Here is a 27077-nt window from a genome sequence, read left to right as displayed (position 1 = left end):
TTTGATCCCCTGCTGATTTTGTATGTTTGCCCACTGACAAAGAAAGTATCAGTCTATAATTTTAAAGGTAGGTTTATTTGAACAGTGAGAGACAAAATAACAACAACAAAACCCAGAAAAACGTATGTCCAAAATGTTATAAATTGATTTGGATTTTAATGAGGGAAATAAGTATTTGACCCCCTCTCAATCAGAAAGATTTCTGGCTCCCAGGTGTCTTTTATACAGGTAACGAGCTGAGATTAGGAGCACACTCTTAAAGGGAGTGCTCCTAATCTCAGTTTGTTACCTGTATAAAAGACATCTGTCCACAGAAGCAATCAATCAATCAGATTCCAAACTCTCCACCATGGCCAAGACCAAAGAGCTCTCTAAGGATGTCAGGGACACGATTGTAGAACTACACAAGGCTGGAATGGGCTACAAGACCATCGCCAAGCAGCTTGATGAGAAGGTGACAACAGTTGGTGCGATTATTCACAAAATAACTGTCAATCTCCCTCGGCCTGGGGCTCCATGCCAGATCTCACCTCGTGGAGTTGCAATGATCATGAGAACGGTGAGGAATCAGCCCAGAACTACAAGGGAGGATCTTGTCAATGATCTCAAGGCAGCTGGGACCATAGGACTGAAATCCTGTAACGCCCGTAAGGTCCCCCTGCTCAAGAAAGCACATATACAGGCCCGTCTGAAGTTTGCCAATGAACATCTGAATGATTAAAAGGAGAACTGGGTGAAAGTGTTGTGGTCAGATGAGACCAAAATCGAGCTCTTTGGCATCAACTCAACTCGCCGTGTTTGGAGGAGGAGGAATGCTGCCTATGACCCCAAGAACACCATCCCCACCGTCAAACATGGAGGTGGAAACATTTTGCTTTGGGGGTGTTTTTCTGCTAAGGGGACAGGACAACTTCACCGCATCAAAGGGACGATGGACGGGGCCATGTACCGTCAAATCTTGGGTGAGAACCTCCTTCCCTCAGCCAGGGCATTGAAAATGGGTTGTGGATGGGTATTCCAGCATGACAATGACCCAAAACACACGGCCAAGGCAACAAAGGAGTGGCTCAAGAAGAAGCACATTAAGGTCATGGAGTGGCCTAGCCAGTCTCCAGACCTTAATCCCATAGAAAATCTGTGGAGGGAGCTGAAGGTTCGAGTTGCCAAATGTCAGCCTCGAAACCTTAATGACTTGGAGAAGATCTGCAAAGAGGAGTGGGACAAAATCCCTCCTGAGATGTGTGCAAACCTGGTGGCCAACTACAAGAAACCTCTGACCTCTGTGATTGCCAACAAGGGTTTTGCCACCAAATACTAAGTCATGTTTTGCAGAGGGGTCAAATACTTATTTCCCTCATTAAAATGCAAATCAATTTATAACATTTTTGACATGCGTTTCTCTGGATTTTTTTGTTGTTATTCTGTCTCTCACTATTCAAATAAATCTACCATTAAAATTATAGACTGATCATGTCTTTGTCAGTGGGCAACCGTACAAAATCAGCAGGGGATCAAATACTTTTTTCCCTCACTGTATCTCATAGTTAAATACATTCAACTATCTCATAGTTAAATACATTCAACTATCTCATAGTTAAATACACTCAACTATTTCATAGTTAAATACACTGAACTATTGTCATAAATATCTGTCCAATGTGGTCTGAACTACTGTAGCAGCATTTGCTTTGATTTTAACTGACTTTAACTGACCTTAACTGATTTTAACTGACTTTAACTGACCTTAACTGATTTTAACTGATTTTAACTAGATGCATGAGGACATTCTACTCCTGCAGATAAGAGACATACAGTAGAAATGACATACTGTATGTGATGACACCAGGGCAGACCATACCCCATGGATAGTTGTCAGCTTCTATCACTCTCAACATGCTATGGAAACGGGGAAACACTGAAACCACTTGAGATATACACTGAGTAGACAAAACATTAAGAACACCAGCTCTTTCCATGACATTGATTGACCAGGTGAAAGCTATGATCCCTTATTGAGGTCACTTGTTAAATCCACTTCAATCAGTGCAAATGAAGGGGAGGAGACAGGTTAAAGAAGGATTTTTAAGCCTTGAGACAATTGAGACATGGATTGTGTATGTGTGCCATTCAGAGGGTGAATGGGCAAGACAAAATACTTAAGTGCCTTTGAACGGGGTATGGTAGTAGGTGCCAGGCGCACCGGTTTGAGTGGGTCAAGAACTGCAACGCTGCTCGGTTTTTCACAGTCAGTTTCCCATGTGTATCATTGACTCGGTTCCGGTACTCCTTGTATATAGCCTCGTTATTGTTTTTATTGTGTTACTATTTCCTTTTTATTCTATTTAGCAAATATTTGTCTTACTTTTTAAATCTGCACTGTTGGCCATGGGCATAATAAGTAAGCATTTCCCTGTAAAGTCTACACCTGTTGTATTCGGCGCATGTGACCAATAACATTTTATTTGAATGATCCACCACCCAAAGGACATCTAGCCAACTTTACACAACTGTTGGAAGCATTGGCGTCAACATGGGACAGCATCCCTGTGGAACGCTTTAAACACCTTGTAGAGTCCATGCCCTGATGAATTGAGGCTGTTCTCTAACCTCATAATATTGGGAGCACAAAAATAGGGAATAGGATACCATTTGATATTCTAACATGGCTCCAGGGAGCGGGGTTACTGTGAGGCAGGATATGACACCATGGTGATGTTCCTTTTACTCTTCAACAACAGGAAGTCCTTCCAGTCCATCAACTTCTCCCTGGAGAGGGGGGGGGATTAAGGGGAAAGAGTGAGGACAAGTGGAGAGAGAGAGCAGATAGGATGAGAGGAGGGGCCTAGAGGAAAGACAAGAAGAGGGAGAGAAAGAGTAGAGGAAGATAAGAATGTCTTCACCCGAACAGGGGCAAGCCTTTTCATCAGAATGCCGATTTATTTTGTAAAGACAATTTATTTCATTTTTTAACACAAAACAATAACCAACATATAAAACAAAAAAACAAAAAAACACAAATACAATACACAGGGAGATTTCTTTTTCTGATAAATGATAATATACAAATGCATGACATATTATAGATGAAGTCCTTGATATCCACAGCTCTGTCCTACAGGCCTTTACACAGTACCTACAGCCCTGGTTGGTTGTTATTGTGACAGGTACTAGTACTGGGCCCCATACATACTGCACCATGGTGAGAGCTCTCCCCTGTAGACTGGGTGATAGACACCGTGGACTCCCTCCTCCAACTGTGTTCTCTGTGATGAAACACTGTCTGTAGACCCCACGAAGCTGACTCTTCATACTATGACACCAGGGGACCAGGCTAGGGACAGGGTTCATAGTTCTGAGCTAACTGGTAATGATACACATCTTGCCAAATGGACCCATCAGGTACCTTCCTCTGACATTGGGTAAGCAATGTGATGATCATTTCATGTAAACTATAAGAAGGTAAGGTAAAGCTATTACCATATTGCAGGGCTCAAGACTGCGACCATTTAGTCACATTTTGGGGGGTGGTCTGAGTGGGGTGGGGAAAACTGAAAATTAGCTGTTATCGGCAGAGTTTTAGAACTCCCTTTCTTATTGGGCTATTAACTAATTTACCGCATGGTGATGTCAAAACTCCATCCCACCAAAACATGCTGAAATGTATTTTCAAACAGCTCTTACACTAAAAGGGCATTATCAGAATTTTCACAATTTAACAGTATAATTCCAACCTCATAGAAATATATATAAAACACAGGAAAATCACGTTTATAAAAAAAATAACGAGAGCCTAGCACTGGGATCGAACACGCGACCCTCAGAACCGGAGCTCGTGACATACGCCCATCCGCCAACACCCTAGCAAAACCCAAGCCTACTTAATGGTAATAGCGCCCACCTAGTGGCCGGTTTTGACGTCATCTCCTGACGTCCTGCTTATCTGGACAGACGTCTAATTTCGCAGTGGATCTTGAGCGACATGGCTGGTTGAAGAGATGAGGTTCTCAGCTTTCTGTAGGTATGATGTGTCTTTCTCAACTCTCAATATTTAGCTCTATAGGCCTAGCAACAATTTTACAACAAAGATATTCATATGGCTTGAGATACAGAGCGTGCGAAATGCGCAACGGCCATTGTGAGTGCATAGGACTCATTGGGCAGGCAGTAGGCTACAACTGCTATACTACATGACCAAAAGTATGTGGACACCTGCTCATCGCACATCTCATTCCAAAATCATGGGCATTAATATGGAGTTGGTCCCCCCTTTGCTGCTATAACAGCCTCCACTCTTCTGGGAAGGCTTTCCACTAGATGTTGGAACATTGCTGTGGGGACTTGCTTCCATTCAGCCACAAGAGCATTAGTGAGGTCGGGGACTGATGTTGGGCGATTAGGCCTGGCTCGCAGTCGGCTTTCCATCATCCCAAAGGTGTTCGATGGGGTTGAGGTCAGGGCTCTGTGCAGGCCAGTCAAGTTCTTCCACACCGATCTCAGCAAACCATTTCTGTATGGACCTCGCTTTGTGCACGGGGGCATTGTCATGCTGAAACAGGAAAGGGCCTTCCCCAAACTGGTGCCACTAAGTTGGAAGCACAGAATCATCTAGAATGCCATTGTATGCTGTAGCGTTAAGATTTCCCTTCAATGGAACTAAAGGGGCCTGAACCATGAAGAAAAGCCCCAGATCATTACTCCTCCTACACCAAACTTTACAGTTGGCAATATGCATTGGGGCAGGTAGCATTTTCCTGGCATCTGCCAAACGCAGATTAGTCCGTCGGACTGCCAAATGGTGAAGTGTGATTCATCACTCCAGAGAACGCGTTTCCACTGCTCCAGAGTCCAATGGCAGCGAGCTTTACACCACTCCAGCTGACGCTTGGCATTGCGCATGGTGATATTAGGCTTGTGTGGATTGCTTCCAGAGACATTTTTGAACTCGGTAGTGAGTATTGCAACCGAGGACGGACGGCTTTTACGTGCTACGCGCTTCAGCATTTGGCGTCCCGTTCTGTGAGCTTGTGTGGCCTACCACTTCACGGCTGAGCCGTTGTTGCTCCTAGACATTTCCACTTCACAATACAGTTGACCAGGGCAGCTCTAGAAGTGCAGAAATTTGACGAACTGACTTGTTGGAAAGGTGGCATCCTATGACATTTTACATTTTACATTTTAGTCATTTAGCAGACACTCTTATCCAGAGCGACTTACAGTTAGTGAGTGCATACATTGTCATACTGGCCCCCCGTGGGAAACGAACCCACAACCCTGGCGTTGCAAGTGCCATGCTCTACCAACTGAGCTACACGGTGCCACGTTGAAAGTCACTGAGGATAGACATTTTTTTTAAGTCACTGAGGATAGACATTTTTTTAAGTCACTGAGGATAAAAAAAATGTTTAAGTCACTGAGGATAGACATTTTTTTTAAGTCACTGAGGATAGACATTTTTTTTAAGTCACTGAGGATAGACATTTTTTTTAAGTCACTGAGTATAGACATTTTTTTTAAGTCACTGAGGATAGACATTTTTTTAAATGACATGACGCTTCCATATACAGCTAGGACTGTATACACTACACACACCTGTATGAGCTTCTCCAGTTTGTTGCAGAGGTCCTGCATGGGGGTCTGGCCTCGGGCAGTTGAGACCTCCAGACCTTCACTCAGACGCTTCTCTAACGCATCCAGGAACACATAGACTAATATGGCCAGGTTATATATATATATATATATATATATATATATATATATATATATATATATATAGAGAGAGAGAGAGAGAGAGAGAGAGAGAGAAGTTTTATCTCATAGTGACACATCACTGCCATCTTCTGGCTTGATCTAAAATAACATCCCATGTTGTTGTCATGATCTGCTTACCTCTTTCTAACCCATGAGTATATGTATGCATGTACATGTGTGTGTGTGTGTGTACAGACCTTAGTGAGCAGCACCAGAGTGATTCCAGGCCAGAGTGGCAGACAGTACGTGGAGTGAGGCATCATGGGATAGCAGCCCTCCTTCAGCGTGACCTAACCTTTACCTGTAGTAGAAAGCTAGTCGTTTTTTTTTAAACATACACATACACATACACATACACATACACATACACATACACATACACATACACATATATGGGGGGGGGGGGGGGGGGGGGGGGGGTTGGTAGCTTAATATTGCAGATAGATTGTAACTTCCATCAATGTAATTGTCTGCATCACTTCCAATCCCCCATTTTATATATATATATATATATATATATATATATATATATATATACATACATACATACACATACACATACACATACACATACACATACACATACACATACACATACACATACACATACACATACACATACACATACACATATATATATACAGTGGGGAGAACAAGTATTTGATACACTGCCGATTTTGCAGGTTTTCCTACTTACAAAGCATGTAGAGGTCTGTAATTTTTATCATAGGTACACTTCAACTGTGAGAGACGGAATCTAAAACAAAAATCCAGAAAATAACATTTTTAAGTAATTAATTTGCATTTTATTGCATGACATAAGTATTTTATCACCTACCAACCAGTAAGAATTCCGGCTCTCACAGACCTGTTAGTTTTTCTTTAAGAAGCCCTCCTATTCTCCACAAATTACCTGTATTAACTGCACCTGTTTGAACTCGTTACCTGTATAAAAGACACCTGTCCACACACTCAATCAAACAGACTCCAACCTCTACACAATGGCCAAGGTCAGAGAGCTGTGTAAGGACATCAGGGATAAAATTGTAGACCTGCACAAGGCTGGGAAGGGCTACAGGACAATAGGCAAGCAGCTTGGTGAGAAGGCAACAACTGTTGGCGCAATTATTAGAAAATGGAAGAAGTTCAAGATGACGGTCAATCACCCTCGGTCTGGGGCTCTATGCAAGATCTCACCTCGTGGGGCATCAATGATCATGAGAAAGGTGAGGGATCAGCCCAGAACTACACGGCAGGACCTGGTCAATGACCTGAAGAGAGCTGGGACCACAGTCTCAAAGAAAACCATTAATAACACACTACGCCGTCATGGATTAAAATCCTGCAGCGCACGCAAGGTCCCGCTGCTCAAGCCAGCGCATGTCCAGGCCCGTCTGAAGTTTGCCAATGACCATCTGGATGATCCAGAGGAGGAATGGGAGAAGGTCATGTGGTCTGATGAGACAAAAATAGAGCTTTTTGGTCTAAACTCCACTCGCCGTGTTTGGAGGAAGAAGAAGGATGAGTACAACCCCAAGAACACCATCCCAACCGTGAAGCATGGAGGTGGAAACATCATTCTTTGGGGATGCTTTTCAGCAAAGGGGACAGGACGACTGCACCGTATTGAGGGGAGGATGACTAAATGACTAAAATGTAAAAGTAAAATGAGGATGGATGGGGCCATGTATTGCGAGAGCTTGGCCAACAACCTCCTTCCCTCAGTAAGAGCATTGAAGATGGGTCGTGGCTGGGTCTTCCAGCATGACAACGACCCGAAACACACAGCCAGGGCAACTAAGGAGTGGCTCCGTAAGAAGCATCTCAAGGTCCTGGAGTGGCCTAGCCAGTCTCCAGACCTGAACCCAATAGAACATCTTTGGAGGGAGCTGAAAGTCCGTATTCCCCAGCGACAGCCCTGAAACCTGAAGGATCTGGAGAAGGTCTGTATGGAGGAGTGGGCCAAAATCCCTGCTGCAGTGTGTGCAAACCTGGTCAAGACCTACAGGAAACGTATGATCTCTATAATTGCAAACAAAGGTTTCTGTACGACATATTAAGTTCTGCTTTTCTGATGTATCAAATACTTATGTCATGCAATAAAATGCAAATTAATTACTTAAAAATCATACAATGTGATTTTCTGAATTTTTGTTTTAGATTCCGTCTCTCACAGTTGAAGTGTACCTATGATAAGAATTACAGACCTCTACATGCTTTGTAAGTAGGAAAACCTGCAAAATCGGCAGTGTATCAAATACTTGTTCTCCCCACTGTACATAGGAGTGGTTAAAACATGCTAATAACGGTCCTCTTAGTATATCAAAAAAGGTTTCGTATACCTCGACTGGTATGCCATCCAACCCTGGAGTTTTCCCAGACTTAAAGTCTTTAATTGCATCCAGAAGTTCCTCCTCTATAATTTCACCTTCCCATGAGTCTTTCTGTATGGCTGTTGATTTTTACATTATTAATAGCAAAAAAATCTCTACAATTAGCTTCAGTTAGAGGAGATGGAGGCGACTGAAACGAAAACATATGCTTAAAGTACTTTGTTTCCTCCTTCAAAATATTATTTGGTGAATCATGGGTGACTCCGTCAATTGGAACCAGTTTCATTAAATTATTTTGGTAGCATTCCTATGTTGAAGATAAAAAGAAAATGGTGCATTTTTCCCCATATTACATCCAGTTTGCTTTATTTTTTATAATATATTACACTTGATCTTTCTTGAATAAGTTTCTCCATTTCTTTTTGTTTTTCCTCTAATTTATTCTGAGCCTCTATGTTACAGTTTTTATTGCCATCTATCTGTTCTGTTAGACTTTCTATTTCCTTTGTTAGTATAAACTCTTTTGACCTAAATTGCTTTTGTTTTCGAGATGAGTACTGAATTGCATGGCCTCTAAAGGCACATTTAAAGGTGTCCCATACAATAAGGGGATTTGCTGTACCTATGTTATGTCGGAAAAAGTCAGTTATAAATTCCTTTGTCCTAGTTAAAAATAAATTATCATCCAATAGGCTTTGATTACATTTCCAATATCCTCGCCCACGTGGAAATTCAGTAAGAGTAATGTATATGCCAATTATATGATGGTCCGACCGCATTCTGTCCCCTATCAACACTTATAAAAACTTTTGGTGCCAACGAGAATGAGATAAGAAAGAAGTCAAGACGACTAGCTTGATTGAGTCTCTGCCATGTATATCTCACTAGATCAGGATATTTAAGCCTCCATATATCTACTAGTTCTAATGTATCCATGACATTCACAATTTCCTTAAGAGCATGTGGTTGATTGTTTGTGGTGTGATTTCCTTTACGGTCCATTGAGCTATTTAAAACAGTATTATAATCCCCCACCATAATAATATTGTCTTGAATTGCTTGCAGGGTTGATGATTTATAATATATAGTAAAAGAAGTGTGGATCATCATTATTTGGTCCGTAAAGGTTAATGAGACATATCAGTTTATGGTCCAATAACATATTTAAAATAATCCATCAACCTTGTGTATCTATTTGGACAATTTGCACATTCGGATCGAAATGACTTTTTTATATCATCACCCCTTTTGAATTTCTTTGCCCATGGGAGAAGTATATTTCGCCCCCCCATTCCTTTTTCCACGCAACTTCATCTAGAATTATTGAATGAGTTTCCTGTAAACAATAGATATTATATTCCTTCTCTTTGAGCCATGTAAATATTGTTCTTCTTTTGTTATTATCAGCTAAGCCATTACACTTATAACTGGCTATACTTACTTCACCATACAACATAATGAGATACAAGTTGCAAGTCTATTTATCATTATATATGTTTGTAAATTTACCAATAAAAAATACCGTAATGATTGAGTGTCCATATAGCTGTACCGTGATATTTGCATTGCTACTAAGTAACCCTTCAATTGTTCTCCACTAATTCCCCCGCTAAAGCCCCTCCCCATCCCAAGTTGAGCCGTCATCCCAGTAATCGGCATTCCACCCACGTCCCTCCGGATCCCTAGGGCCCCGAGAGGCCAGGACCCATCCATCGAAAACAGCATACAGTGCCACCCACAAAACAGAAGCAGATTTACCGCCAAAAGCATTTCCAATGCTGTCACCTCTATATATATATATACACTGCTAAAAAAAATAAAGGGAACACTTAAACAACACAATGTAACTTCAAGTCAATCACACTTCTGTGAAATCAAACTGTCCACTTAGGAAGCAACACTGATTGACAATACATTTCACATGCTGTTGTGCAAATGGAATAGACAACAGGTGGAAATTATAGGCAATTAGCAAAACACCCCCAATAAAGGACTGGTTTTGCAGGTGGTGACCACAGACCACTTCTCAGTTACTATGCTTCGTGGCTGATGTTTTGGTCACTTTTGAATGCTGGCGGTGCTTTCACTCTAGTGGTAGCATGAGACGGAGTCTACAACCCACACAAGTGGCTCAGGTAGTGCAGCTCATCCAGGATGGCACATCAATGCGAGCTGTGGCAAGAAGGTTTGCTGTGTCTGTCAGCGTAGTGTCCAGAGCATGGAGGCGCTACCAGGAGACAGGCCAGTACATCAGGAGACGTGGAGGAGGCCGTAGGAGGGCAACAACCCAGCAGCAGGACTGCTACCTCCGCCTTTGTGCAAGGAGGAGCAGGAGGAGCACTGCCAGAGCCCTGCAAAATGACCTCCAGCAGGCCACAAATGTGCATGTGTCTGCTCAAACGGTCAGAAATAGACTCCATGAGGGTGGTATGAGGGCCCGACGTCCACAGGTGGGGGTTGTGCTTACAGCCCAACACCGTGCAGGACATTTGGCATTTGCCAGAGAACACCAAGATTGGCAAATTCGCCACTGGCGCCCTGTGCTCTTCACAGATGAAAGCAGGTTCACACTGAGCACATGTGACAGACGTGACAGAGTCTGGAGACGCCGTGGAGAACGTTCTGCTGCCTGCAACATCCTCCAGCAAGACCGGTTTGGCGGTGGGTCAGTCATGGTGTGGGGTGGCATTTCTTTGGGGGGCCGCACAGCCCTCCATGTGCTCGCCAGAGGTAGCCTGACTGCCATTAGGTACCGAGATGAGATCCTCAGACCCCTCGTGAGACCATTTGCTGGTGCGGTTGGCCCTGGGTTCCTCCTAATGCAAGACAATGCTAGACCTCATGTGGCTGGAGTGTGTCAGCAGTTCCTGCAAGAGGAAGGCATTGATGCTGTGTACCGCCCGTTCCCCAGACCTGAATCCAATTGAGCACATCTGGGACATCATGTCTCGCTCCATCCACCATCGCCACGTTGCACCACAGACTGTCCAGGAGTTGGCGGATGCTTTAGTCCAGGTCTGGGAGGAGATCCCTCAGGAGACCATCCGCCACCTCATCAGGAGCATGCCCAGGCGTTGTAGGGAGGTCATGCAGGCACGTGGAGGCCACACACACTACTGAGCCTCATTTTGACTTGTTTTAAGGACATTACATCAAAGTTGGATCAGCCTGTAGTGTGGTTTTCCACTTTAATTTTGAGGGTGACTCCAAATCCAGACCTCCATGGGTTGATAAATTTGATTTCCATTGATAATTTTTGTGTGATTTTGTCGTCAGCACATTCAACTATGTAAAGAAAAAAAGTATTTAATAAGATTATTTCATTCATTCAGATCTAGGATGTGTTATTTTAGTGTTCCCTTTATTTATTTGAGCAGTGTATATAACTATTAAAAAATATATATCTATTCAAATATCTTGCATATCTTATTTTCCATCATTAACAATTAATATGCGTAATAATGTCGGCAGTTCATGCGGAGGATTTTAACATATAACCCGGATTGCCATTGTATTACATTTAATTTATTGACAACTTATTGTGGGAAGCTTGTGGAAATCTACATGAAACGTTTGACCCAAGTTAAACAATTTAAAGGCAATGCTACCAAATACTAATTGAGTAAACTTCTGACCCACTGGGAATGTGATGAAAGAAATAAAAGCTGAAATAAATCATTCTCTCTACTATTATTCTGACATTTCACATTCTTAAAATAAAGTGGTGATCCTAACTGACCTAAGACAGGGAATTTTTACTAGGATAAAAAATGCAGGAATTGTGAAAAACTGAGTTTAAATGTATTTGTCTAAGGTGTATGTAAACTTCCAACTTCAACAGTATAGCGTTTACATAGGACGCCGCGCATTTGGGCATATACAGTGGGGGAAAAAAGTATTTAGTCAGCCACCAATTGTGCAAGTTATCCCACTTAAAAAGATGAGAGAGGCCTGTAATTTTCATCATAGGTACACGTCAACTATGACAGACAAATTGAGATTTTTTTTCTCCAGAAAATCACATTGTAGGATTTTTAATGAATTTATTTGCAAATTATGGTGGAAGATAAGTATTTGGTCACCTACAAACAAGCAAGATTTCTGGCTCTCACAGACCTGTAACTTCTTCTTTAAGAGGCTCCTCTGTCCTCCACTCGTTACCTGTATTAATGGCACCTGTTTGAACTTGTTATCAGTATAAAAGACACCTGTCCACAACCTCAAACAGTCACACTCCAAACTCCACTATGGCCAAGACCAAAGAGCTGTCAAAGGACACCAGAAACAAAATTGTAGACCTGCACCAGGCTGGGAAGACTGAATCTACAATAGGTAAGCAGCTTGGTTTGAAGAAATCAACTGTGGGAGCAATTATTAGGAAATGGAAGACATACAAGACCACTGATAATCTCCCTCGATCTGGGGCTCCACGCAAGATCTCACCCCGTGGGGTCAAAATGATCACAAGAACGGTGAGCAAAAATCCCAGAACCACACGGGGGAACCTAGTGAATGACCTGCAGAGAGCTGGGACCAAAGTAACAAAGCCTACCATCAGTAACACACTACGCCGCCAGGGACTCAAATCCTGCAGTGCCAGACGTGTCCCCCTGCTTAAGCCAGTACATGTCCAGGCCCGTCTGAAGTTTGCTAGAGTGCATTTGGATGATCCAGAAGAGGATTGGGAGAATGTCATATGGTCAGATGAAACCAAAATAGAACTTTTTGGTAAAAACTCAACTCGTCGTGTTTGGAGGACAAAGAATGCTGATTTGCATCCAAAGAACACCATACCTACTGTGAAGCATGGGGGTGGAAACATCATGCTTTGGGGCTGTTTTTCTGCAAAGGGACCAGGACGACTGATCCGTGTAAAGGAAAGAATGAATGGGGCCATGTATCGTGAGATTTTGAGTGAAAACCTCCTTCCATAAGCAAGGGCATTGAAGATGAAACGTGGCTGGGTCTTTCAGCGTGACAATGATCCCAAACACACCGCCCGGGCAACGAAGGAGTGGCTTCGTAAGAAGCATTTCAAGGTCCTGGAGTGGCCTAGCCAGTCTCCAGATCTCAACCCCATAGAAAATCTTTGGAGGGAGTTGAAAGTCCGTGTTACCCAGCGACAGCCCCAAAACATCACTGCTCTAGAGGAGATCTGCATGGAGGAATGGGCCAAAATACCAGCAACAGTGTGTGAAAACCTTGTGAAGACTTACAGAAAACGTTTGACCTGTATCATTACCAACAAAGGGTATATAACAAAGTATTGAGAAACTTTTGTTATTGACCAAATACTTATTTTCCACCATAATTTGCAAATAAATTCATTAAAAATCCTACAATGTGATTTTCTGGATTTTTTTTCTCATTTTGTCTGTCATAGTTGACGTAGTTGCCTCTCTCATCTTTTAAGTGGGAGAACTTGCACAATTGGTGGCTGACTAAATACTTTTTCCCCCCACTGTATATATTTAAAATATATATATATATATTATTTCATTTCAAATTACAATACAATCACACAAAAAAACATAGGACATCACTACATGTATATTTTCTTTGAAGAAGCCTAAAATAAAATAAGTAAAATAATATTTGAAACTGCAAAGGTGCTGACGTAGGTTGCCAGACGCTGAAATGGTAATCCTTTCATTAGGGTAGTAATTGAGTCGAGTTAAAGTCATGTGCTGAAGACTAGACTGATATGATTCTGACAGTTTTATAATGATCTGGTATTCCTGGAATGTATTATGGTAGTGTGTGTGTGTGTGTGTGTGTGTGTGTGTGTGTGTCTGTGTGTGTGTGTGTGTCTGTCTGTCTGTCTGTCTGTCTGTCTGTCTGTCTGTCTGTCTGTCTGTCTGTCTGTCTGTCTGTCTGTCTGTCTGTCTGTCTGTCTGTCTGTCTGTCTGCCTGTCTGTCTGCCTGTCTGTCTGTCTGTGTGTGGAGAGAGATTTCATTCATCATTCATTTACTTCCTTGTAAGAGTAATAGGTGTACAGTGCTATATCAGATGAGATGAAGCCTAGCCAATACATGGAGCAGAATCATTCGTTTCATTGTCAAGAGAGGCACATCATTATTATTAGAAAGGATGTTCAGAGTTTTACAAATGTAACCTTGATTATGCAACTATCGTTGAGCAGTCACACACACACACACCCGCAAATTAAGGCCGTGGGGAATTTCAGAATGTTCCTTGTTTCCTAGAAAATTATCTTTTAAAAATATATAAATTCATAGGCAGAACTAATCTGCGGGAACATTCTATAATAATCTGAGTTTAGAATCTGGCAGACCATTTATATGTCTGGGTCTACCAACCAGAGAGAAGGAAAGCATTGAGTTATTCTAGCTGCATTTTAACATCAATATTTATGTTTTATTAGCCTTGCTTTGGTCTCACTGTCCATGCTAGCCAGGGGTTCAAATGTTGTTAGTGCACAGCCTAATCTGTACCATCAATTTCCAGCGATTGGACATTCATGGAAGTCTTATTTAATCTGACAACTGTTTACACAGAGTAAACACAGCAAAGTCCTCCATGTTGGCTAGCAGAAGAAAGGCATCCTCGCATGTTTCAAAACGGATCACACAGTATAAACAGAGTTAGCCAGGGTATGGTTACAGCTACCTCTGCTAAAGAGCCTCTGTCACGCAATGGTATCCAGTACACCACCGTAGTGTACTAAACCGTGTCACCATCAGATTGGCTCAAAGGACGCAGAGGTTATTATCACAATGTACTGTTTTTGAAGAAGTTGAGCTTTCCAAACAGAAGTTTCCCACAATGGCCTGATGAGAGCGGGTTAGATGGGTCAGATCTGGATAGTGTAAAATGTAATGAGCTATAGGTTGAGTGTTCACTTCAGTACACTACAGGTAATCTGACTATGTGAAGTCTTTTTCCTTCTTTTATCCAATGAATTCAGCCATGAGAAATACAAGTTGTAGTACTTTGAAAAGTCAAGTTCTTGGCAGAAACTGTTTGTGTCAGCTCATCCCTGTATGTGTGTCAGAGTCGTGGGAGTTGTAATCAAATCAACTGTGGCATCCCTCTGATGTTGTTTTCCTGAGAAATGCCAGGCCCGGTTTACACTTTGAATATGTGTCCTGAGATCAGTGTGTCTGGGCTATTTCTCTCTTGGTTGTGTATGTTTGTTCGTGTCTCTCTCTCTCTCTCTCACACACACACACACACATATGTGCATGCGTGTGTATGCTTGAGAGAGAGAGAGAGAGAGAGAGAGAGAGAGAGAGAGAGAGAGAGAGAGAGAGAGAGAGAGAGAGAGAGAGAGAGAGAGAGAGAGAGAGAGAGAGAGAGAGAGAGAGAGAGAGAGAGAACTCCTTTCTCTTACAAGGACTGCTGGTTAAATCCAGGTGTGAATGAGTCTGGTATTCTGTTTACAAGTCAACCAGGTTGGCCCGTTTAAGATTAACCATATGTGGGATGTAGACTGGGTTCTTCAGGCTAATTTCTGAACAGGTCTGTGATAAATATATAAAAGCAAAATAAAGTTCACATATCTGTGCATGCCGCAGTTCAGTGATCAGGTTCATGACTCTTGAATGACTGCCAACACAATATCACACTTTCAAAATGTTCAATGAAAAACAGTACACTGTTCAACTATCACATGAGCGCCACATACTGTTGTACTCAAGCCCAACTCTGACAATCTTGATTCGGTGGAAATCCAGTCACTTAGAATATATATATATATATATATATAATTTTTTTCACAGCAGCGTAAACTCTAAACAGTACAGTGTCTGGTCTATGGTCCACTCCTATCCCACCACAGCCCATACTAGCTCTCTCCTAACCTGGTTCTGAAGCGTTGGGGACTGACTCAGCCTGGCAGGGCCGAGCCCAGCGAATGTTACCCATCAACCACTGGATCTCTACCTCTCTCTGACAGGACAGGACAGGGCAGGGCCCTCCTTCCCCACAACAAAGCCCGATTCCAGCTGCCCTACATCTGCTGGGGGCTGTGAGTGTGTGTGTGTGTTTGTTTGTGAGTGTGTGTGTGTGTGTGTGTGTGTGTGTGTGTGTGTGTGTGTGTGTGTGTGTGTGTGTGTGTGTGTGTGTGTGTGTGTGTGTGTGTGTGTGTGTGTGTGTGTGTGTGTGTGTGCATTTGTGTGTGTGTGTGTGTGTGTGTCTGTGTGTGACCCCTGGCTCTCTTTGTGAGTATTCCAGTGCCGGGACTGGAGACATGGGCGGCACTCTTTGATGCTACGTTAGTTGATTCACCGGCTGGCTGAACTGGGGAGAAATAAGGAGAAAGTGTGTGTGTGTGTGTGTGTGTGTGTGTGTGTGTGTGTGTGTGTGTGTGTGTGTGTGTGTGTGTGTGTGTGTGTGTGTGTGTGTGTGTGTGTGTGTGTGTGTGTGTGTGTGTGAGTGCATTCTGATTGCTTCCTACTGTCACTGTGAGTGCTCTCTCTGCTTTAACAAGAGCAGTTCTAACTCATATAGATCCTCTCATCCTCTCACCTCCGACTCACTAACTCGTGGTCCTGTTTGCCCCGTCTTTTCTCTTCTCCTCTCTTCTCTCCATTTACACTCAGTAACCTTGCCGAGATCATGGAATGTTGATTTATTTAATTCTAGGGCATTTTAATGCTATTATTCAGTAATACTATTAACACAGAAAAATGTGCTTTGGCATAGTTTTAGCCATACATTAGTAGTAACCAGACAGGTACAGTTGCGTGCCGATACTATTTGTGTTAACGGCCCAATTCAATCAGATCCGCTTTAGCTGACATCCACATAGCTGATATTTTGATGGTGTCAGAGGTGGAAGTGCGTTAGGGCTGTCAAATCCACAAGCGGCTCCCGGAATTATACCTAAAGTGGACATTGCCATTGGCTGCACGGAGTCGTATTAAGAGAAATCCCATGCAGCCTTGTTAACAAGTTCGAACACTGGAATGTGAGATGTAATCTACACCTCGATTAGGCTGATAAAAATCCTCATTATTTCGTTTAATAATTTTCAATTCGAGCGTCATTATTTCTATATAGCCTACACTTTCTCGTTCTGAACTTCTAACTCGAGTGGGATGGGTGTGGCTTCGTGACGAGGATCACAAGATTAGCTGCTCACAGTTTTGGCAGCTCCAACTCAGTTACACCTCCGACACCGACACCGCCAAAACACCAGCTATGTGGCTGTCGGCTATCGCCCGGTTAACGCTTGATCCGATTAAATCTAGGACTAAGTAGGTCTACTTTGCCTATAGCTGCAGTAGGATTTTACCAATAGGACTTTGCAAATCTTCTACTGTATACAGTATGTGCTTTGTTATATCAACAAAACCCCCAAACAAAAGTAAAGCAGTATCACAATGGAAACACCTATTACAATTAACGTTATTGTAATAATTTTAATATCGCTGTATATATTTTCTTTTCCAAAAAATAATGCTCAATTGCACACTTTACACAATAAAATAATGCTCTTTTAAAAAAGGAAATATGAACAACTCTACATGAACAATGAAACACATTCAGGAGGAAAACATATGCTTATTATTATTTAACACATTCAGGCGAAATGTTCTGAAAAACAAAATGTTTCATCTCTCCCAACCCCATGCGTACACGGTACAGTATCTCTTGTAAGATGATGAACTTCAAGTTACACTAAAGAATAGTTACAGTACACCGTACCATGCATTATGCTGTCATTTTTGATTGACTTAGGGTTCTGTTTTAGTCTCACCCAAAAAGGTACCAGTTCAATTTAGTTTCCTCAACATAAAAAATAATTACATTCAAATATACATTTGATTTAAATTACAATTATATGTAAGTAAACACTTCAAGCATGCATCTCCTGTAATTAACACGCTTTTATGTATATTACATATTCAAATAGAATGATGATACACCGACTAAGGGAATTCTGTACAAAACAATAATAAGTAGTATTTAATATTATTAATATTAATACTTCATTTTTATCATAAAGGCTAGCAGCATAACATACCTGTACATGGGAATGGACTTGTAGTGATGAATCTGAATGGACTTGTAGTGATGAATCTGAATGGACTTGTAGTGATGAATCTGAATGGACTTGTAGTGATGAATCTGAATGGACTTGTAGTGATGAATCTGAATGGACTTGTAGTGATTAATCTGAATGGACTTGTGGTGATGAATCTGAATGGACTTGTAGTGATGAATCTGAATGGACTTGTAGTGATGAATCTGAATGGACTTGTGGTGATGAATCTGAATGGACTTGTAGTGATGAATCTGAATGGACTTGTGGTGATGAATCTGAATGGACTTGTGGTGATGAATCTGAATGGACTTGTGGTGATGAATCTGAATGGACTTGTACTGATGAATCTGAATGGACTTGCAGTGATGAATCTGAATGGACTTGCAGTGATGAATCTGAATGGACTTGTAGTGATGAATCTGAATGGACTTGTAGTGATGAATCTGAATGGACTTGTAGTGATGAATCTGAATGGACTTGTAGTGATGAATCTGAATGGACTTGTAGTGATGAATCTGAATGGACTTGTAGTGATGAATCTGAATGGACTTATAGTGATGAATCTGAATGGACTTGTAGTGATGAATCTGAATGGACTTGTAGTGATGAATCTGAACGGGAGGTTGATTGACAAGAATAGTGTTTTAGTAACGTGTTCATAGTGACCCAGCTCTCTGCTGCTAGAGAGCCATACCGTAAATGCAATGTTTGTTGTTTTCCTGTTACAGAAAAACATCAACCATTAACCGACTCTCCCTTTCTTTTCTGTCTGAAGATGGACATTCTGCTGTGCATTGCTGTCTTCAACTGTCCTTCAGACAACAAACCCACGACAATACAACAAAGAGATTCCCAATTGCCAATGAACAGTTTAGGTATAGATGTAAGCCAAGCTGATTTAGAAACCAAATCTCCGAGGGACATGGTAGACAAGGACAGGCTCGTCAGCAGGGGTATTCACGCACACTCTCACACACACACACGCATGCACGCACGCACACCACACCACACCACAGCTCACCACAACATACACACCACACCACACCCCACCACACCCCACCACACCACACCATACACACCACACCATACCATACCACACCATACCACACCATACACACACAGTGATGATTCAATCAGACAGCAGACATGGCTGCTGGAGCTAACACATGTCCTGCGGTTGACTGGTTGTATTTTCTTCAGGTTTTCTCTTCTTTCTGTCTCTCCATTTGCCAGGAGCATCAGAGTATCAACAACAGAGAGTTGAAAGGACTTTAAGGGGAAAGAATAAGAGTTGTTGGCAGATTCAAATCTGAGTGACCATTAGTAGATCTGATGATCAAAGACATGGACAATAAGTCTTGTTGGACATGGATGATGATACAACCTTCTGAAATAGCAGTTCTGTAATAACAAAACTCAATAACTTTTTACAAAACAATACAAAATCACAATAGTAGAATCATCACTGTCCGTTTTGTAGCACATGGGGAGTTGGTGTAGAGAGCTATTGAAAGGTATTCAGTGCAACCCTTGTCTGGGACAAAGGGCAAGCCTTTCTGAGTCAGACCAGGGACTAGGGACTAGTGATAAGGAACCAGAAGGTAGAAACTAAGGGCTAGGGACTAGGGATGAAGGAGTGAGGGGTGAGGGGTGAGGGGGTGGTCCGGTACTAGGCAACGGTGTGGGCGGTGATGGGGTGAGGAGGAGGGGGTGGGGATAAGGAGTGAGTGGTGAGGGAAGGGGGTAAGGGGTGAGGGCTAGGGTGTGAGGTAAGGAGTGTAAGGGGGAAAGGGTGAGGAGTGTGGGGGTAAATGGTGAAGGGTTAGTGGTGAGGAGTATTGGGGTGAAGGTTGAGGGTGAGGAGTGTGGGAGTGAGGGGTGAAGGGTGAGTGGTGAGGAGTATGGGGTGAAGGGTGAGGATGAGGAGTGTGGGGGTGAGACGTGAAGGGTAGGTGGTGAGGAATGTGGGGGTGAAGGGTGAGGGATGAGGAGTGTGGGGGTGAAGGGTGAGGGGTAAAGGGTGAGGAGTGTGGGGGTGAAGGATGAGGGGTGATGGGTGAGGGGTGAAAGGTGAGGAGGAGTACGCTGAGGATTATCTGCGGCAGGCATAAGCGTTGATGTTCTTGATGACGTAGAAGCCGATGGTCATAGGGGGTATGGCTATCGTCCTCCCTGCCCGCAGCGTCTGAGGCTTCAATTCTGGGAACGTCTCGTTGTCCAACATCAACAACCTTTCTCCGTTCAACTGGACTGACCTGAAGGAAGACATGAGAGAGAGAGTAGAAGAGATGAAGAGAGTGGAGTTAGAGAGTGAAGTTGGAGAGACAGAGAGAGTGCAGTTGGAGAGACGGAGAGAGTGGAGTTGGAGAGACGAAGAGAGTGGAGTTGGAGAAGGATAGGAGAGAGGGGGGAGAGAGAGGAGAAGGATAGGAGAGAGGGGGAGAGAGAGGAGAAGGATAGGAGAGAGGGGGAGAGAGAGGAGAAGGATAGGAGAGAGGGGGGAGAGAGAAGAGAAGGATAGGAGAGAGGGGGGAGAGAGGGGGGAGAGAGAGGAGAAGGATAGGAGAGAGGGGGGAGAGAGAGGAGAAGGATAGGAGAGAGGGGGGAGAGAGGGGGAGAGAGAGAAGGGTGGGAGAGGAGTTAGGGTTTCACTTCTGCTCAAAGCTGGACTGGTAGAGCAGGAGTCATTCTGAGGCTGCACGTACAGTCATCTGAACACTAGGGGGCGCTAAAGTTACATAATGGCAGCCTCTTGACACTAGGACAGCTTTTGTGACAGATGTGATCCTTCTTATCTAGATGGAAGAGTGGCTAGGTTGGGGTTTCTTTTTGCTAAATTCCAGGCAATTCATGACTTGATATGCACTACCATGGGTGAATTCCTAGTTTAATACAACTAACTGGCATGGAACTGATCACAAACTCATTGAAGTCTGCACCAGAGAGCACCGAGAAGATTTTCAACCCCTTTGGGAGTGGGGATTAGACTGGATATTCATAAATACATAGCCCTACGAAATAACATAAACAACATTCATCAGAAACATGTTACTTAGATTTTGCAACAATGCTGTATTTTCATGAGACTGCCAGATTCCCATAGATGTTTTCCTGTCCCGTCGTCTGTGAGTGGGGGCCTGTAGTAAGTCAGCGGTCCACTAGCTAACTGAACGTGAACGCTAATGAATCCAATACAATGAGGTTTCCAATTCCATGCCTAAACGACGTTAAACACAGTGGAATAGCAAATGAATAACACGGTTATAAAGAATAAAGGACAATTTTGTACAATTTTCTCAGGGGGAAAAACAAGACTCAGAGACATTTTTGTGCACAAATTTGTTTACATCCTTGTTAGTGAGCATTTCTCATTTGCCAAGATAATCCATCCACCTGACAGGTGTGGCATATCAAGAAGCTGATTAAACAGCATGATTATTACATCTGATGCAGCACTCAATCACTCTCCTTCTTGGTAAAATAGCCTTTACACAGCCTGGAGGTGTGTTGGGTCATTGTCCTGTTGAAAAACAAATGATAGTCCCACTAAACCCAAACCAGATGGGATGGCGTATCGCTGCAAAATGCTGTGGTAGCCATGCTGGTTAAGTGTGCCTTGAATTCTAAATATATCACAGACAGTGTCACCAGCAAAGCACCCCCAAACCATAACACCTCCTCCACCATGCTTTACGGTGGGAACTACATATGCGGAGGTCATCCGTTCACCCACACCGCATCTCACAAAGACACGGTGGTTGGAACCAAAACTCTCAAATATGGACTCCAGACCAAAGGACACATTTCCACCGGTCTAATGTCCATTGCTTGTGTTTGTTGGCCCAAGCAGGTCTCTTCTTCTTCTGGTGTCCTTTAGTAGTGGTTTCTTTGCAGCAATTCGATCATGAAGGCCTGATTCACACAGTCCTCTCTGAACAGTTGATGTTGAGATGTGTCTGTTACTTGAACTCTGTGAAGCATTTATTTTGGCTGCAATTTCTGAGGCTGGTAACTCTAATGAACTTATCCTCTGCAGCAGAGGTAACTCTGGGTCTTCCATTCCTGTGGCGGTCCTCATGAGAGCCAGTTTCATAATAGCACTTGATGGTTTTTGCGACTGCACTTGAAGAAACTTTCAAAGTTCTTGACATTTTCCGTATTGACTGACCTTCATGTCTTAAATTAATGATGGACTGTCATTTCTCTTTGCTTAATTGAGCTGTTCTTGACATAATATGGACTTGGTCTTTTACCAAATAGGGCTATCTTCTGTATACCCCCCTTACCTTGTCACAACACAGCTGATTGGCTCAAATTAACTTTTAAGAAGGCACACCTGTTAATTGAAATGCATTCCAGGTGACTAACTCATGAAGCTGGTTGAGAGAATGCCAAGAGTGTGCAAAGCTGTCATCAAGGCAAAGGGTGGCTATTTTAAGAATCTCAAATATAAAATATATTTTGATTTGTTGAACACTTTCTTGGTTACTACATGATTCCATGTGTGTTATATCATAGTTTTGATGTCTTCACTATTATTCTACAATCTAAAAAATATAGAAATATCCTTGAATGAGTAGGTGTGTCTAAACTTTTGACTGGTAGTGTAGGCTTTGAAAAAGCACCCTGAAATAGGCTACCAGTGTGGCAAGTGCAGCTGTCTGCTGGTAAGCTTTCTTGACTTGGACATACATTTTTGCAATCACATGGTTAACCTTTGTGTAACTGCTCGGCGCTTAGCGAAAATGTGTTTGGAGTTACCTTTTCTAGCTAATAAGCTACGTTAGAGTTTACACTTCCTCTTCAAATTTTAATGTGGGGATGTCAAAATAATGAAAAACCATCTACCAAATCTATTCATTTTTAAATGTTGATTACTTCTCCTTGCCATTATCATTCACCTGATGATAAGACAAGACATAACATATGATTGGGGTCCCTGGGTCGCCGGTTTGCCTGGGAGGGGGGTCCCTGGGCAAGAAAAGGTTGAAGACCCCTGGACTACAGTCCAGTTCGGGCTCCCCTGTGTTGTTCTGTGAAAAAGCAATATTTACCAGGTTGCATTAAACCCTGTAGAGAGCACCTCATTGGCTGATTTACCAGATTTATTGAGACCAAAATATAATGGCAAACGTAAGGGCATTTTGGGGTATTCCATGGATTACATTATTTTTCACAATTGGTTAGCCTCAATTTCAACTAATCCTTTAACTTTGTGCACCCTTCGTAACATTTCACTGGTTCATTTCACTTTGTATTGGGGTGGCAGTATCCTACAGGTTAAGAGCGTTGGGCCAGTAACTTAAAGTTTGCTGGTTCGAATCACCGAGCAAGGCAATTGACCCTGATTCTTCCTGTAAGTTGCTTTGGATATGAGCTTCTGCTAAATGACCAAAATGTTAAATCTAGGGAATGCAAAGCCATGCTAAAACACATTAATACCTACATCTATTTCCTGTGGCCAGACCTGCATATATAGGGCTGGCTGTTGCGTTGTAGTCATATTTATAGACATCTGGAGTTGCTCAAACAATATTAAAAGTCTCCACTGCTCTGCCTATGCTGAGTGAAAGCAGTAAGACCTCCAGAACAGAGCCGGCGTTCCCCTCCGCTGCTTACGGTTCTATTAACAACCACTATAATCCCTTGTAACACCACTAACACATCCTCATCATTAACCTGTTATTACAGCACACACATATGCGCGCATGCACGTAGAAATACACACACACACACACACACACACTCATTAGACCGTTATTGCAGAATCAGCCTTGTGTCTGAATACCAGGCTGAACTGTGGAAGGATGGATTACTGCCAGACAGAGAGAGAGAGAAGGGGAGGAGAAGAAGGATGATTGTGTTGAGATAATCAAGCAATAAGGTCAGAAGGGGTGTGGTATATGGCCAATATACCACGGCTAAGGGCTGTTATTTGGCACGACGCAACGCGGAGCAGTGCTACTGGTATGGAATGGTAACAGTGAGGTAGAAAAGAGAGAAAAGGGGAGAATGGATTTTGGGCTGTGCTTGGCCACTGGAACAGATAGAACAGCTAATCTGCCCAGAGGGCTCTGGGGGAGCAGACCAGATCACACCAGAACCAGATCCAGACCAGAACCATCCCCTCTGGGAAGGCCTTTGGTACCAGCAGATGTTTCTTATCACGGTCCACACCGTTCACTTTTCAATTTCAATAAGCCAGGACAAACCTATTATGCTAATCGGATTTTATGGCCAATTCTCAACCATGGAGGTTTTGATGTTTGATGTCTCTTTGCTGTGTGTGTGTGTGTGTGTGTGTGTGTGTGTGTGTGTGTGTGCGTGTGTGTGTGTACATCATGACTGACCCCTTCCCTCTCCTGAACATTTGCTCCTACTGTAAATACGTCCAACGATAAACAACATTGTCAAGACTTCCGCCGAGGCTGCCTCCCCTCCTTGTTCGTGCAGGTTTCGGCGTTCGGCGTCACCGGCTTACTAGCTACTGCCGATCCATTTATCTTCACTCCATTTGTCTTGTCTTCAATCACACACACCTGGTCCTTATTCCCTCATTAGTCATTGTATAAGTGTTCCCTCTGCTTCCTTGTCTGTGTGGGGGATTGTTTGTTTGTGGAGGTTAGTGAAGCTCGGTGGAACTCGTGTATTGTTTATCGACGGGAGTATTTTTCCCGTGTGCCTTGTATTTTCCAGTGCGCCTGTTTTGTGCCCTAGAGTGTGTTTGACGCATTTCTGCGTAAACCTGTATTTTGCGGATTAAAGCCTGTTGTTCTGTGATTTACCCTCCTGTGCCTGACTCCTTCATCACCACCTCATCACAGAATAACAGGCTTCACTAACCTCCACAAACAAATAATAATTTTCTGGTGTTTTTACAGTCTTTTATGTCCAACAATGACAATTCTAAATGTTTTATAATAATAATAATAAATCAAAATTCTCCGAAAACTGACGGGGGCAAAAAAAAAGGCCCACTTGCCGCCAGTTGGGGGAACCCTGCTGTATAGTATCTAGACAACTATGGTCCTGGAGGGCTGCAGGGCTATGCAGGTTTTTGCTTCAGTCCAGCACTAAGTATTTACAGTATGGAGGCCTTATAAAGGGTTTATGAAGGCTTGAGACTTTAAAGTTGCGGTTTATTTAAAGTGGAACCAAAAATGCTTCAGTAGAGATGCACGTTTCTCTGATAGAGATCCCAAATCCTATCTTCCAAACCTCCCTATTAAAGGACAACCCCCCACCCTGTTTCCCATAGGGAGGTTAGCTAGAGGGACAGCTGTGTTATGATAACCTAGGTCTCTCTGTCTCTCTCCTGTATGCTGGACTTGTCAGGTCAGTGGGTCATGGTGTCTGTGCGTGTGTGCATGGGTGTGTAACTACATACGAGGACACCGAGATCTGGACCTCGATAATGTTTTCTAATTTGAAAAAAAATATTATACTAAAAATATAGAGCCTATTGTACACAGTAAACAAAATCAATTACAGGACAACATCTAAATATTGCTCCCAGCGTTGATCAAAGCTCAGAACGCGTATATTCTTCAAATCAAATCAAATCAAATATTATTTGTCACATGTGCCGAATTAAACAGGTGTAGACCTTACCGTGAAATGCTTACTTACAAACCCTTAACCAACAATGCAGTTCAAGAGATAGAGGGAAGAAAATATTTACTAGATAAACTAAAGTAAACTTTTTTATAAAAAGTAACACAATAAAATAACAATAACGAGGCTATATACAGGGGGTACCGGTACCGAGTCAATGTGCGGGGGTACAGGTTAGTCTAGGTAATTTGTACATGTATGTAGGAGCAAAGTGACTATGCATAGATAATAAAGAGTGAGTAGCAGCAGTGTAAAAACAAAGGGGGGGAGGTCAATGTAAATAGTCCGGGTAGCCGTTTGATTAATTGTTCAGCAGTCTTATGGCTTGGGGGTAGAAGCTGTTAAGGAGCCTTTTGGACCTAGAGTTGGCGCTCCGATACCACTTGCCGTGCGGTAACAGAGAGAAACAGTCTATGACTTGGGTGACGGGAGTCTTTGACCATTTTTTGGGCCTTCCTCTGAAACCGCCTAGTATATAGGTCCTGGATGGTAGGAAGCTTGGCCACAGTGATGTACTGGGTCATACGCACTACCCTCTGTAGCGCCTTATGGTCGATGCTGAGCAGTCTGCTGAGGGGGAAAAGGTGTTGTCGTGCCCTCTTCACGACTGTCTTGGTGTGTTTGGACCATGATAGTTTGTTGGTGATGTGGACACCAAGGAACTTGAAACTCTCAACCCGCTCCACTACAGCCTCATGGATGTGAATGGGGGCGTGTTCGGCCCTCCTTTTCTTGTAGTCCACGATCAGCTCTTTTGACTTGCTCACGTTGAGGGAGAGGTTGTTGTCCTGGCACCACATTGCCAAGTCTCTGACCTCCTCCCTAAAGGCTGTCTCATTGTTGTCGGTGATCAGGCCTACCATCGTTGTCTCGTCGACAAACTTAATGATGGTGTTGGAGTTGTGCTTGACCACGCAGTCATCAGTGAACAGGGAGTACAGGAGGGGAGTAAGCACGCACTTCTGAGGGGCCCCCGTGTTGAGGATCATCATGGCAGATGTGTTGTTGCCTACCCTTACCACCTGGGGGTGGCCCGTCAGGAAGTCCAGGATCCAGTTGCAGAGGGAGGTGTTTAGTCCCAGGGTCTTTAGCTTAGTGATGCGCTTTGTGGGCACTATGGTGTTGAACGCTGAGCTGTAGTCAATGCACAGCATTCTCACATAGGTGTTCCTTTTATCCATGTGGGAAAGGGCTGTGTGGAGTGCGATTGAGATTGTGTTGTCTGTGGATCTGTTCGGGCGGTATGCGAATTGCAGTGGGTCTAGGGTTTCCAGGATGATGGTGTTGATGTGAGCCATGACCAGCCTTTCAATGCACTTCATGGCTATCGACGTGAGTGCTATGGGGCAGTAGTCATTTAGGCAGGTTA

The 27077-nt window shown here is 43.1% G+C and overlaps 1 protein-coding gene across 1 annotated transcript in view; it reads right to left on the bottom strand.

Annotated features, from left to right (window-relative positions):
- Positions 1 to 20186: 20186 nt before the first annotated feature.
- The window catches only part of LOC311100980 (inactive heparanase-2-like), a gene marked incomplete at both ends in the record, with an annotated part of 123360 nt that continues 116469 nt past the window's right edge, over positions 20187 to 27077 (bottom strand). The window contains one exon of the mRNA XM_084141985.1: positions 20187 to 20349. Within this exon, the coding sequence (XP_083998111.1) occupies positions 20187 to 20349 (163 nt within the window). The remainder of the gene's footprint in view (positions 20350 to 27077) is intronic.

This window comes from Coregonus lavaretus (genome assembly GCF_964263955.1).
Source record: "Coregonus lavaretus genome assembly, chromosome: 25".
Lineage (NCBI taxonomy): Eukaryota > Metazoa > Chordata > Actinopteri > Salmoniformes > Salmonidae > Coregonus > Coregonus lavaretus.
This window is presented reverse-complemented; position numbering and strand designations above follow the sequence as displayed.